We start from the raw sequence: 15419 nt of genomic DNA on the forward strand, positions 1-15419 counted from the left end.
TTATTTGAAAAGCCAGCACAAAGCATCCAAGCATTCTTGGGAAAATGCTGATTTATATAAAAAAAAGAAACACCTTGTGGAAAAATACTACTTGTGTTCCTTTAAGCGCAAATACCTCCAACATATCAACGGGACCAGGCGACCTAGTTCAATGTAAACGGCTGAATTGCTCAACATGTAAACTGTGTGTTCTCCTCACTGGGTGACATTGTTCTCGGTGCTCAACGTGTGGGAAGATAAACTTTGATTTGACGCATTAACGTGAGGGCTGTCAGTGCGAGTCGGGGGGAGGTAAACAAGATGGCGACAACCTGAGCAGCAACAGTCCCACGAAGAGTCGGGAACCTCACTTAGACAAGTGAAACACTTGCTTTAACTAGGACGGAATAAACCCTGCACAGAAGACACGATTTGTATGGATAAAGGTGAGACCCGGTAGCACGGCAGCGGACCGGTCGGCTAGTTAGCTCGCATGCTAACAATTATTTACATCTGAACGGCTCGCAAGACAACGCAGCTCCGGTTAGCTCGCGGTAGCTGCACGTATCGGGTCGTTTCTCCGGTGAAGGGTTCGGCTGTTAAAGCTCATTTCGATATTTAAATCGGGTGAGCATAACGTCGTTGCAGCACACCCGCAGAACAAATCCCGTCTCCGACATTGCTGCCGCTCCACCCGGCGGGCGGGGGGAGTTGGCTAATGCTAGCTGGAGCTGCACAGCAACCGACCGTTAGCTACAGTTGTGTGACGACGTTTCGGTTTTCGTCGGTGGTCCTCGTCCACGTTACAGCAGTGGCCTCAGTCGCGGAGCAGGCTTTAGAGTTCACGCCTGCGATGGGCGCCTTGAGGTGTGTCGTTCGACGAGCAACATTGTGAGTACGTTGGCGGAGCTCTTCATGCGAGCAGACGTGCTTCGTTAGCTAGCGAGCTAATAGTTAACGCTGGAATAAAATGCAGCTGAGCAACTCGACTGTCAATCGTAACTCGCTCACGACCGATTACAGCAGGGCGCTAAATGTGTGCTGGCATCAATAATAATAACATCCTCGTGTCGTGAGTGAACCCAATGCCGATGACCGGTCAAGTGTTGTCCGCGCAGGTTGTTTTCCAGTGTGTTCAGCGTCTCTCGTGTGTAAATGCCCCTTGTTTTCAGGCACCGGGCAGTAGAGGCATGGAGGACACCTGAGGGCGGTCGGACACGTCGGATGGCTCAGTCGACCTCCAGGAGCCAGGCTGATACCGCTGCATGCATTTGGCCGTAGACCAGTGCTTGGAGTCAGTCCAGCCGTACACACTTATGTCTCCTGTGGAAACCTGCGCTCTGAAGCGTGGCCCTTTGGCAGGAATGCTGTGCTGCACGGCCTTGAAGCAGGACTGGCTGCCTCTGCCATAGGCTCTATGGTGTTATATTCATAGCGAAGCAGAGAATAGTAACATTTTAGAATCACCATTTTCCAAATTTACGTTCAACTGCACTTTTCACAAAATGCACAGCGTAGAGCACTAACTTGGCACTGGACCCAACACTTTTTTTGCACCTGTTTGCGAGAGAGACCCTTTTCAGAGAGCCCTAATGTTTACAATTTGGGATTGATACCCCACCCCCAACTCTCAGGCCTGATTATTCTTTCGCCCATGTTCAGTATTTTGTACGTCATCTGTATTGCGTCTTGTGGAATTAAATCACTCTGCTCAGTGATTTAATGGTCACCAGTGGATTACTCCCCTGCAGCATTCATAGCTGTTGGTGAACAATTTGCACAAGAGGCTTCAGTTTTTTGCTGGCGAACTATCAGTCATGAGTACCGGCGAGCTGCAACATCTTGACTATCTAAATGAAAATGAACTGATGGAGATGGATACTTTCATTCATCGCATTGACTCTACAGAGGTGATCTACCAGCCAAGGAGGAAGAGGGCAAAGCTGATAGGAAAGTACTTGATGGGAGATCTGCTAGGTGAGGGATCTTATGGCAAAGTGAAAGAGATGCTGGACTCGGATACCCTTTGTCGCAGGGCTGTCAAAATACTGAAGAAGAAGAAGCTGAGGCGGATTCCCAATGGAGAAGCCAATGTGAAAAAGTGAGTTTTTTTGGTTTGTCAACCTGCTTTCTTTTACTCTTTTTATTACCGTCTTTGCTCTGCTATCTGTCATTTTAAGTCATTACACCAGTGTCACTAACTTAGGTGAACAGTCTTTTCAATTAGGGATAGTAAGTCATCCTAAGATACAGTGGCATTGACTTGACTGCAATACTTGTTCCTAACATGAGTTGAATCGATTTAAATCACCTTAATGAAAGTGTAATAACAACGGTTAACTGGGTTTCTTATGACTGCCACGATGAGAACGGCCCTTCATGCTTGTCCCACTTTATTAACCATCACTCCCTGTGCACTACTCTTAACTTGCATCTAAACCTGCATCTGAAATATTTATTTTAATCTCCACTACCTTAGTGTCAGTATAAATACCAATATAATACCCTTTATTTTATTTTTTTTCCTTGAAAATTATTTTCTGATTTAACCAAATAAGCCAAATGTGTTAAATGTATCAGCATTTTACACCAGAGAAGACATGTTGTATAAACTATTCTTGTTTAAACAATATTTCTTCTCTGGCCTCTTCTGGGTGAAGCTTGTAATGTCTTTTGCATCACTGCAGAGTTTAGTCCTCAGATCTACTTGTTCCACACATCCCAAGAGTAATGTGAAGTTGCACTCATCACATCCTGAATACATGTTTGCATCACTGCATCAAAGAAAACTCCAGTCACTAGAGGCCAAAAAAAAACAAATTCAGCTTGTTTAAAAACCTGTGCCTGAATTGGAAACAGTCTAAAGACTAAATCTGAACATTTTTCAACTTTCAAAACCGATTGCCGCCGATGTAATTCAGTCAGGACTCAAACGTATTGATGTTTGCGACCTGTATAATTTTAATGCCTGAATGGCCAACTATACAACTAATGTCACAACATGCCCAGAGGCTTCACCTATACACACCAACTTAGAGCTGTTTCAGTATAAATGTATAACAGTTATAAGCTGACACGGACCAGGACTGCAAACAGCACTGTTAAAGTGTGCATAGGGAAGGAGGGAATACCTCGTCCTCATACGTTGAGTGCACACGCACTTAAGTAAATAAGTCGACTTCTTGTAAAAACCCAGGTGTAAACAGTGCATAGAATATAAATGTTGCTGTAATTGAGGTGAAGTAACAAGAGAAACGTGGTTAACACAGCTTCTACAAAAACAGCCGCAGTCTGTAGTGATGGCGCATGTTGCCGTCACCAGAAGTTGCTATGTTTGCACATTAATGTAGTCGGTGCAACCAAATATGTTCTTATCAATCAATGCAACTCAAGAAACTACATTTATGCATCACAATGTATAATTTTATTTATTTTAACCATTTTCTCTTTGTGGCGTGGCTAGTAATTCATATTAAAACTAGAACGGGCACTCGGTAGAGCGCATACCTTCGCATATCACAAGATTGGGCATTGAATTATGAACATTTTGGCATTAGTTGCATGCCAATTGGACAAAAATGTATTGTGCTATGGTAAATAAAGAGTTTTACCTTTCCATGACCTTGACCTTTGACCCGATAGATCCCAAAATCTAATCAAATGGTCCCCGGATAATAACCAATCATCCCACCAAATTTCATGCGATTCAAGAACATTTTGACCTGTTCATGACCTTTGACCCGATCGATCCCAAAATCTAATCAACTGGTCCCCGGATAATAACCAATCATCCCACCAAATTTCATGCGATTCGGTTCAATACTTTTTGAGTTCTGCGAAAGATTTTGACCCGATCGATCCCAAAATCTCATCAACTGGTCCCCGGATAATAAACAATCATCCCACCAAATTTCATGCGATTCGGTTCAATATTTTTTGAGTTTTGCGAATAACACGCATACAAATAAATAAATAAAAACACGGCGATCAAAACATAACCTTCCGCATTTTCAATGCGAAGGTAACCAGGCTGTGGTGGAATGTAATGTCTTAAATAGATTTTTTTCATGCAACATGTTCTATTTGTTCCAGACTGTCTTCCGTCTTAATGCCTCTGTGATTTAGCTTTATCAGAAGTTTTAATCACATAGTACTTCATTAAATATTACTCCAGCCTTTCGCTGCGGGCCTGTGCTAATTATAGAGAGAGATTTAGAAAACTGTCAAGATGAGTTCACACAGAGAGAAAGAAGAGCTGCAAGATGGCGTGTTTGTCGGCTGCAGTCAAAACGTCAGCAGAAGAATGATGGACAGGCTCTCGTAACGGCTCAGTTCATTTTGTTCGTAACATAGTAGCTTATAGTAGTAACTATTTATCAGGTATCCAGACTAACTATACTTGAGTCTATCACAGAATATCATGTTAACCATTCTCAGATAGGCAACTTAATATTAAGAAATACCATATTTAAGCTTACTTAAAAACAACTGTATTAATGTTCTGGAGTGGCCGGCTCAAAGACCAGCCTCAGTCAAATCCAGAATTGTTGGCAGAACCTAGAATTATTGTTAAGTCAGTCCAGTTGTTACTTGATAGGTTAGGCAGTTTTTGGTGACTGGTGGAAAACTGTCATGTTGAGATCAGGGATTAACAATGTAAAAACAACAAGTAAACAATTTAAGAGGGTAGATACTACGTATTGCACTGCAGAAGGAAAGCTACTTGCATTAAAAAACTGGTCCTACTTCAACCTTTGTTTTAGGATCCTGAAGGTGTACAAAATATTTCTCGTACCATAAATAATGTTCTTGTTTTCAAAGGTGTTTTTAAACATTTAAATCCTTACCATTTATATTAGTTTGAGACGGATCTGCAGTGGATGTCTCCATGGGTGTCTCACTCTGTTATTTTAAGACCACAGCCGTGTTCCTCGGTGCAGACAATTATAGAGTTGTATTTGTTTACATCCGTCTCACTTGGTGGAGGCCTTGTGTTTTCCAGCAGTAGGAAGCTGGATCCTGCGGTCTGTAAAGGCCGGTCTGCTTGTGGTGCAGGAGGAGCTGCCATTCAGCCTCTGCTTAGCATTCCTGTCTGCCGAACACTTCCTGCTTTCACAGGGTTGCCACAGGATTGGGCACGCTCATACCAGCAGTGATTGAGTAATGACACTCCTGTTTCACCCCAACAATGCCATGCCCTTATTTGGAATGACAGAAGCGCAAATGCAGACTGGAAGACCTTAAACTCGACTCAGACTCTGGCCGGCACAGTGGAGATGCAGCTCTCGATCACTTGATCGTGTTGCCACTGCGTGCCAGACTATCTGCCGTATCGCTGAGCGCTGAAATCCTGTTGGCTCTGGAGCCTGCGGGCCTGGAACACACGAGGTCCATCGGCACACATCTGAGCTCAGACTGCAGTCGTCACTGTTCCTTAGGGGCAGCCATGCCGATGTTTCATGATTTTATTTTATGGAAAGAAGTAGGAATGAATATGCAGCTTGCTTTGCTGCATTCCAGACGTGTCATCTGTGCTTGCTGTTCACCTGAATAGCAGAGAGGATGTATTGCTTAAAAAGTATGATATTCATAGCGTACCATTTTATTTATTTTTTATTTATTATTTCCGATTGATATCTTTTTTTAATTTTTTTGACAATTCTTTGTATAACACATGTGGTCTTATAGATACCCCCCTTCCCCCACCCATGATAACATTTCAAGGGTGTAAAGCTTACATTATGCTAGGTAAATACAGAAATAAACGTAAATCTACAAGTAATATAAAAACATATAACAATAATTGGGAGTCTAGAACAGCATACCCTGTTATCTTGGACACTAACAAACAAACAAACAAAGGGAGGAAGACAACAATATGAACACAAAGACAAATTGGCCATCTTTTAAATGCTTCATTACTGCCGGTCCTATATGCATATCTATCTCAAAGCTGGCTATGGAAAGTTTGTAATATTAGTGTAAACCGGTTAGGTAAGCCCTAATAGTATACCTAACTATCTCCAACTGGATAAAATACAATAAATACCTAATCAATTGTGCAAAAATCTCACCCTCGATGAGTGAGGAAGTGTTTCAGAAGGAGGTAATGGCTCAAATGCCTTTCCATATTTGAATCACAGGTGTGCATGAGTCAGCTGTATTTGTATCGGTGCAGCGATGCAGCAGCAACAGCTTGTTTGTGTCTGTGCACCAAGAGGCTGACTGCCCACAATATCCATTTGTCAGTAAGATTATGGAAAGGGCAGAAAACTGACATCGCTCAAACTGCTGGGTAATGAGCGACAGCACCATTTGTTGTGGGGAAGAAAAAGATGAACATGCCTCAGCACTGGAGACGCTTAATCTCTTTTTGGTACAGGCGCACTCCCTTTATGTCTTTGACTTGTCAATACATGATACATTTAATAACGTCTTTCTAGGAGGGATGGGGAACATCTATTGACATAAGAATCTTGATTTTGATATTCTCCAATTCTAAATACATATGCACAAAGACCAGACATGTATTGTGTTTAGTTTTAGTCGTTGACCGTTGACGTCTTTAACAGAACTCTGCTTCAAGCCCATGGCTCCATCGTGATGTTAGGCAAAGCTGGGTGGTGCTGCCATAGACGTGGGGCAACCTCCGGCTCATCCAGCGTGCTTCCCCGCGCCGGATGAATCCATGGCGGCGGCCCGGATTTGATTCTGACCCGTAGTCTTTTACTGCACGTCATCCCCTCTCCCCCCTTTCCTGTCATTCTCCAGCTGCACAAATACAGGCAAAATAAACCCTCAAAATCTATGTGGATGTGGGTACCAGGTCTGTGGTTTGTACTTTGCGATCTTCCTTTCCAGATCCAAACTCATGAGGTTCCCTTCTCGCAGCTCTCTGGTGAATGTTGAGTCTCCTGGGTGTATTGCCATGCTGGTGATTTAAACCGTCCAGGAGAGTCTTGTACTGGATTTTACTCAGAATTTAATGGATATACAAATTCATCTTCTCGTTACTAAATCGCGATTTATTAGAATTTCATATAAAGAGAAACATAACGGCTACTATTGTATTGTGAAATTATTTGAGTTGCCATCGGTTCTCGCCCCTGCTCAATGTACAGTATATAACTGCTGGAGTTATAAAGGGTCATATCTATGCTAGGGATGCCCGTATATCAGACAGATACTGGCCCAGTCCCATGTCCCCCCCTAAACCCACATTTATATAATATATATTTCTATGCTGACATTTTTATTCCTCTTTAAGTTTGGACCAATTAGTTGGGTTGTTGTGCTGATGTACGCCACCTGGCCTTTATCCGGCACTATCAGCAGACACGTGCCGGTATTCGATTATATAACACTGTGCATTGTCTAAATGATCATTTTGTTTATTTTTTGTTCTTTTTTATCATTATAGGGAGATTCAACTACTAAGAAGACTCCAACACAAGAATGTGATTCAGCTGGTGGATGTGCTCTACAATGAAGAGAAGCAGAAAATATATCCTTACAAAGGAAATGAGTGTGCATAGGAGTTGATTTTTAATACTGAATGATTTTAGATGTTTAGAGTTTAATGTTGCAGTTCCTGAGGGTTATTTATACACCTGCCTATTTCCAAGTTGTACCTATTGCTTTTATAAGTTGCTCAATATATTAAAGGATCTGTTTGTTTGCTTTCGCAAATCCCCTTGACTCCTGACGTACGTATATGGTGATGGAGTATTGCATTTGTGGTATGCAAGAAATGCTGGACAGCGTCCCAGAAAAAAGGTTTCCAGTATTTCAATCTCACGGGTAAGAGTCTGTTTTTCTCTGCTTTCCCTCTCGCTTTTTCTCTTAGTCTCTCTGCTATATTTAGAATAAGCCTCTCTGCAGATATTGCTCCAGGCCTAAGTTTAGATCCAAGACTGCGGGGCTGCTGCTGTTAAAATAACTGACCATGGATTTTGTGAATGTGTGGTCACTGCTGGAAAGCCATTAACACTAAAATATTAAGTGATGACTATTATCTGATGTGCCAATTGTTTTTAGTTTTTTTTACAACTTGCTGTATGAAACCTGTCCACTCTTTTAATTGTATGTCAACACCTTGTTTTTTTTCAGGTACTTTTGCCAACTCTTAGATGGCCTTGAATATTTGCACAGCCAGGGAATAGTTCACAAAGACATTAAACCAGGAAATCTGCTGCTGACCACTGACGGAGCACTTAAAATCTCCGACCTGGGAGTAGCAGAGGTGAGCTAAGGACGCAGCATTGTATTGTTTACCATACGGAAGGAATTAGGATTTTTTTTCCACCATAACAACCAGATCCTGCATCTTCTAATTCCACATCTTTTTAATGTCCACATATATTCTAATGATACCGCCAGCTCCTATATATATATATACAAGTAATGTTGAAAGTAGGGACGTGGCCATCCTCTATTCAAAAATATCACACAGGCCTCAGCTCCACCGATGGTCCTCCTCTTTGACCATTTTTAGAGCTCGGCTGTGTTGTCACTGCCACGATGGCGAGTTTCAGAGCCACCAACCTTGAGCTTTGCAACGGCTCATCGGACACCTATGAGTGGTGTCTGTGTTTTATAAAGTCTATAGTCTAGTTTTGTTTTATCACAATATGTTATTACTACTGGTTCTAATGTAGATGGTGCTGCTTACAGAGGAGATGGCAACACATGATTCAGTTATTTCATAATACATATTTTTGGTTCTACATGTAGCAAAACACTGATTCAGATTCTCACTATCGTTCTTCACTCTATATTTTTCAGGCCCTCCACCCATTTGCAGACGATGACACGTGTCGCACCAGTCAGGGCTCACCGGCCTTCCAGCCTCCAGAGATTGCAAATGGACTGGACACCTTTTCAGGGTTTAAAGTGGACATTTGGTCTGCGGGAGTAACACTGTGAGTAGTCCGAGTCAAGTTCTCCAAGAATGCATTTCATGCCATTTCAAATGCGAAGTTATTTGCTAAATTCTTTGTCTGACACGACTAGATTGGAAAAACGCTGGAAAAAGCAGAGCAGCAGCCCTGAAGTTAATAGAGAAAGAAACTATTGTCCACCTCCAAGGTCTTAAAAAAAGAGTCTGGTGTGTAAAGATTCAATGATTTAGAGATTGTATAGAGAATGCCTACAAGCTACAGAGAGGCTGACAAGGTGTATCTAGGCATCTTGTCGTATATTAAAAGCTGATTTTAAATGTGTTTCAGTTCTTTAACTAACTTCAGATTTAAAAGAACAGTCAAATAACACCAGAAAAGTTGAAACTATGACTTGTGTTCATCAATTACCCCGTTTTTATTTTTCACAATACTAAGACGAAGCGACACGGATGTCATTAACTGTTACGATATCAAATGTGATATTGTTTTATCCAAGTATAAAAATGTAGTATAAATATAAAAACTAATCTCAAAGTTGATTTTAAAATGGCATCAAATGACTTTTTGTCAAAAACATTATGTGACTCAAGCTAATAATCATTTTTTTTCTCGGGAGTAAGATAAGTCCCAGTTTATGATGCACTAACGGTATTCGTTTACTCCTTCCATCCAGATACAACATCACAACCAGTCTGTACCCGTTTGAGGGAGACAACATCTATAAGCTATTTGAGAACATTGGAAAAGGAGACTTCACTATTCCTGAGGAGTGTGGACCCCTCCTGTCGGACCTGCTGCAAGGTGAGTGCTTCAAAGAGCCAATGTTTGTACCATCAGGCCAGATCATGCTTTCATCATACCAATTCATGCTTTCATCATACCCTCACGGTGTTGCTGTGGTTACACATGTATGCTGCAGTGGAGGATTCGTAGCTCAGCTTTAGTGCAGTTTTTTTTTTTTACATTGCAGTAGATGACTTATGCTCCATCAGGCAATATCATGCATTGATATCCACGCGGTAGTGGAAGAGCTTTACTCCAAGTATGTTTTCGACTTTGTGTAGCATTGCAGAAAAGGTGTTGATTGGAAGTTGCTTTGAAAGGGAATTGATCAGGTAATAAATCACAACTAAGTCCAGTAGGTGGTGCTGTCACACTGGAAGTCACGATGACTTCTTAGCATACCAGGCTTCCTCCAAAAATGTAGAAACCCCTCCAGCTGTTGACGTAGTTTCCATTGATCTCGAGCGGGCAGCGGAATACTAAACGTTTCCTCGTCGGGCGTTGCTTTTCCCGACTGGAATGCGGCAATGCTTCGGACCCTTGTAACAACTCAAAAAGAGTCACGTCTTTTATAGTGAAGAAAATAATCGTCTGAATGGATGTGAATCCAGAAAGAATGTTTGGGAAGATTATGTTTGCATCAAACTGAGAGCCTATTATTCTATCTTTGATCTTATCTTGTTGTTTTACTGTACTTTGTGTTACATGGAGGGTTTATGAACAGTTGCCGAACCGCTGTATCTGAGAGAGTTTGCATCCCCCATTTTGTGGGAGCGTGTGACGTCTTTGTGCGATGACGCAGCACCTGGGAAATAGTCAGTCCATAATTACGCGGTCTAAAATGAGCCCAGTGGCACAAAGGTTGTCCTTCAGCCGGCGCAGCACTACGATCAGCTCTCCGCACGCTGCCCCTCGCCGCCTGCTGCCTCACAATCACATTATTAGGTCTGCATCACTGCTGCTCATCACACTGACATTCTGCTTCTCCCACAGATTCATCCCACATTATGATAATTACAGGACAACATCTTCACTTCATTGGTTCAGCTGTTATGCTGCTCGACTGCATGTTTCCTTTCTGTCCCTCGTTGATTCCTTAAGCCTAGCAGGTTGCACACAGTGGTGAATTAGATTATGTCTATTAATTAATGTTCCATGAATTGAGTTTTCCATCTGCTTCCTTCTGCTGCGGCCTCCCACCAGTTTATATTTAACACTTAACAGAAACATGATGTGAGTGGAGACATCTTTCAGGATTGTTGTGATTCAATTGACCTTTTGTCATGTTTGTTTCTCAGGAATGCTCGAGTACGACCCTGCGAAGAGGTTTTCCATACAGAACATAAGGCAACACAAGTGAGCATTTATCATGTTTCTCATGTAAAATGAATGATATGAAGTGATAAAATAGAAAAGAAGTGTTTAGAAGGCGTCGTTGAAGTCGGGTTTGTTATTTACATGTCCATTTTCTCCCTGCCTTTCCCTTCTAGCTGGGTGCGTAAGAAACACCCTCCGTCTGAGCCCCCTGTGCCCATCCCTGCCAGCGCAGAGGGCAGGGACCCTTGGCGGAGCATGACGGTGGTGCCCTACCTGGAGGATCTCCACGGCTACACGGAGGAGGACGATGACGAGCTCTACGATGGAGAGGACGAGATCATCTACACTCAGGACTTCACAGTGCCAGGTGAGTGTGAGCTCACACCATCATATGATTTCTTTCTTATTAATCATTGAGTTTTTTCTTTAAATTAATTTAAATATAAAAGCAATTCCTTCTGTCAAAAATGTGATTACAAATTTAGACTTTAATCAGCTTCTCACATTAAACTTTGGCTTGTGACTTAAAGCGATGAAAAACATGCTTGATGCGCTTCACCGAAACGTGAAAAGCTGATTATATAAACATCCTGCTTACACTGCTTTATACTCTTATTTCACTAGTCTCTCCCCTATTATTGCTCTTTTGTTTAAGTGGTTGAAAAAAAACTTGAACCATTTGATTTTGTGAAATTCGGAGTTCCAGGAATCTCCCAAATAATTCATAATAACATAATTGTTGTACAAGGCTGCATATGATGTCACTTATCACTAAAAACACAATGAGGTAAATATAGGCGTACCAGAAATGTCTTCTGTAGCCTGATAATAAAACGAAATTTTCGTTTAATTCCACTTCATTAATTCAGCCTGACATTGTATTCTTGTTTGGCAGTTTCCTGTTTATTCTTCTGACATATATCCATCCCGGCATTATCCTTTTCAGTTGACACTGAAGCTGCCGTAGCCGTTGCCAAAACAACTTAACATTTTCCATATAGATCAAAGAATTATTTAGATTTCGTATTATTTCTGGACATGGACTAGGATCAGCTTCAATGTTCTCAAAGGGGCAATGTGTGGCACAGCAAACGATGCATATAATGAAGACCAAATTAAAACGCAGAACAAAAATGAATGATCAGTAGATGAGACATATTTTGCACGTCCGTCTGCGCTGCTCGCCCCCAGTGAGTTCACCAAACATCCTCCCATCCCCCGACCACAGCGGCATCCATCTCATCCCTGCTGGTTGTCATTTCTCTTTCTGTATTCTCATGAATGTAGTTCATATGTGTCGGAAGATGTCCCCTTAAACCCACCTACTGAGCTCTGATTGGTTGACTGTTTTCTGACTAGAAATGGGTAACCACGGCTTGTATGTCGGCGTAGAGTCTCGTCTGGAACTGGCTTCATTTTTTTAATGTTGAATTTATTTTCAGAAAATGTTTCTTTTAGTTAAACTGTGTACAAAACTATTTGTTTACTGACTTTGGGGGAAACGGACAATGACAGCATTTTGAGATTGGATTTAAATTTGTAACCCCGCTTTTCTTTGATCGTTTTTCTCCCAGAATTTGAAGCCTTTATTAACAGCCGGTAATAATAGATGCGGTAGTCGTGTCGGCTCTCTAGAAGTGGTGCTCCACATAAAAACCAAGCAGAGCTGCACATTGTGAATGAAGTGATCTAAAAATAGTGCACTTGAAATGGTTTTGGTGTGGGAGTGTGAATAGTTTTTCACGGTTCACTCCCACACGCTCGGCACTGTTTTATGGGATGTTTCGTACAAATGAAGTGAGTCAATGGTGAATTACACAACAGTAAGACCTAATGTTTCTCTTAAACAGTAACTACATCTCCCAGCTTTTATTATACACACACAAAGATGCACCGTTCGGCCACCAGTCATAACTAACTAGTTGTCAGCTATGACCGGTCACTGGGCTATCGGTCCTAATCGGTGCATCTACACCCCGACACGAGCACACCTCGGCACTTAAATTGAAAAGTCACATGACGGTTGGGGCTTATTTTTCACTCTGCTGATTTCCTGACGGTTTGCTAGTGCTGCTGACGAATGAACTTTTTAAAGGTCCCATTTATTAAAAAAAGGAAATGTTAACAGCTTTTACAGCAGCAGTTCTTTTAGTTAAGTTAACTAACGCGATTACGTAACGCTTACTCAATGGAGCACCGGTCAAGTCGGCACTTGTTTGGAACGGCGATGGATTTGTTTTGAGCCTGCTGTGAATGTCTTTTAGGACAAGTCGTCGAAGAAGATCTGGATCAGGGGCACGAAGACCAGTGTCCAGCTCTAGCCAAGACAGTTTGTGTGAACGGGACGGAGGGCAGCAAGGCCAAAACCGAACGCCGCTCCTCCTCTTCGTCCAACCCCTCGCGTAAAGGAGTCTCCACAGCCAGCAAGATCCGCAAGCTCTCCACCTGCAAACAGCAATGACCCCCCCTCCTCCCCCAGCAACAACCCGCCTGGTGAGTGTAGACGCCAAACAAAAAGCGCTGAATTGTGCTCAGGAGACGTCTTCTATACAGGAGGGGGGAGATTGAGATAAACACCTCCGGAGAACATAGAAAAAGATGGGAGGGATTAGATAAGAAGACGTTTGAAGAGACGGAGAGATTAGTATCAGTGAAGAAGAAGAGGGGAGAGAGTGAGAGTGTGTTGATATTCATGGAGCAGTGCTGTGACTCACCACCTCTCCCCAGGAGGTTTCCTTTAGTCACGAAAACTAGATCTGGAGCGGTCCGTTCTCGGGGCTTCATATTTCTATTCTTCGTCAGGATTCATTCAGACTGTCACCGCCAGGCGTTTGTCAGATGCCTCATTCAGGCGGACGGATTCACGCTGCAGGCGTACACACCGATGTAATAGGTTGTCATCTTCTCTTTCCTGTTGCCACCCACAGCTTGCTCTTTCAATAGCGCACACACACCAGTGTGAGTCTGTCATGAGTTCAGAGGAGCGGCTGTGTGTTAATTAGTTCAGGCAGTGACTCACCCCGGATGAGATGGAGTGGGCTGTTTGTCCCTCCCTCCCACCCTGCGGACGAGTCTGTCCACGTGCACAAAGTATATCTGTTACCTAAGGGACGCTTGCTTTTGTTTGATGTATATGTGAAGTGCAACCGTGTTATATTCTGTCCTCCGTCTCTCAGGTTGGTCCCCGTCCTTCTGTGTCCGGAGTCCTCACAGTGGTGAGAGAAACCTGCTGACGTTAAAGCCCCCATGCCTCCTTGGACCACTGGCCTGCAGAGTCTTTAGAAGATGCGGTATGAGTGACGGGGAGGAGGAGGACAGCATGAAATGTTCTTTTCGCTCTGAGACTGAGGCGCTGGCTGTGAAGAGGTTTTTGTTGTTTTTATTTCTCTCATATTTTGGCTCCTTTCAACTCTTGTCATCCACCCCTGTCATCTCGTCATTCCTCCATCCTGTCTTACTCTTAGGAAGGTCAAGTGTTGCACCAGACGTTACAAACACCATCACCCCTGTACCCCACCCATCCAAACCCTCTACCCCACCTTCTGTTTCTATTACTACATTTGTTTTGACAGAACCCTAATGGCAGTTTTTAAGACGCATTGTGAAGTGTAAAAAAATTAAAGAAAAAAAAAGATAACAAAAGTTATGAATAATTCTATATTTAAATCTATAATGAGAATAATTATAATAGTACTCTACTACCACGAACATTAAGAAAACTGCATGCTGTACAGAGCTGTGAGAAAGGGAAAGAGCTTCTTTTGTGGACTGACCACCTGAAGCTTTGAGATCCACCTGCTGACCTGTTGGGGATTTTTTGTTTTACCTTTTAGGTTCTGTTTTTTTCTCTTTTCCAATGAATATTTTTTAATTATTATTTATATAAAATATGTCCCAAACAGGCTATTTTGTTGGATGATCCTTTGTCCTGTTTTTATTTATTTGGATTCCGTCTTTAGCACGGTTATTATTTAGTAGGAATACCACTGCAGCTGTTTGCCGGCCGGTGGCGAGCGGCTGCAGGCGGTGTGCCGCCACAATCGGTCGCATGTTTTTCAGCGACGCTGCTCTTTTATCGCACCGATCGCATCGGCGGGAGCCCCGCCCCTCTCGTACGCAGCCGGGCCTCGTCAGCCCCTCGCTGGGAAGAGATGAGAGAGCAGGTGAGTCATCACTCTGAGGGGGGAGGGGGGGAGCAGCCGACGTCAGCGGAGAGATTCTCTGTTCAACCAAACGCACAAGGAAGCATGAAGAGATGTCTGAAAAAATATTCCAGCCGTATGATTAGTGTTTCACTTGGTACATCATCTTACATGGCTTATGTTACAACAGCATGAAATCACAGGTTGCGTGGTCAACCTTTTTTTTTTTTTCACAAAAATGTTTGGTCCAAGATGATTACGTGCCTCGGTTGGTCCCACAAGGTCTAGTCTTTGTCAA

General features: G+C 42.7%; 1 protein-coding gene across 2 annotated transcripts; it reads left to right on the top strand.

Moving 5' to 3' along the window:
* Window positions 1–289: 289 nt before the first annotated feature.
* Window positions 290–14883, top strand: stk11 (serine/threonine kinase 11). Of its 2 annotated transcripts, none has more exons than XM_056420211.1 (11): window positions 290–425; window positions 1152–2080; window positions 7400–7483; window positions 7690–7779; window positions 8089–8221; window positions 8764–8900; window positions 9553–9680; window positions 10961–11018; window positions 11153–11346; window positions 13244–13472; window positions 14156–14883. In XM_056420211.1, exons 2-10 carry the CDS (start codon window positions 1797–1799, stop codon window positions 13438–13440), a joined length of 1305 nt encoding a protein of 434 aa, XP_056276186.1. In that variant the 5' UTR covers window positions 290–425; window positions 1152–1796; the 3' UTR covers window positions 13441–13472; window positions 14156–14883. The 2 variants fall into 2 exon arrangements, with proteins under 2 accessions (XP_056276186.1, XP_056276187.1); XM_056420212.1 differs by lacking the exon at window positions 290–425 and adding an exon at window positions 515–870.
* The last annotated feature ends 536 nt before the right edge of the window (window positions 14884–15419 follow it).

The sequence above is a fragment of the Pseudoliparis swirei genome, chromosome 8, assembly GCF_029220125.1.
Source record: "Pseudoliparis swirei isolate HS2019 ecotype Mariana Trench chromosome 8, NWPU_hadal_v1, whole genome shotgun sequence".
In the NCBI taxonomy this organism is placed as follows: Eukaryota; Metazoa; Chordata; class Actinopteri; order Perciformes; family Liparidae; genus Pseudoliparis; species Pseudoliparis swirei.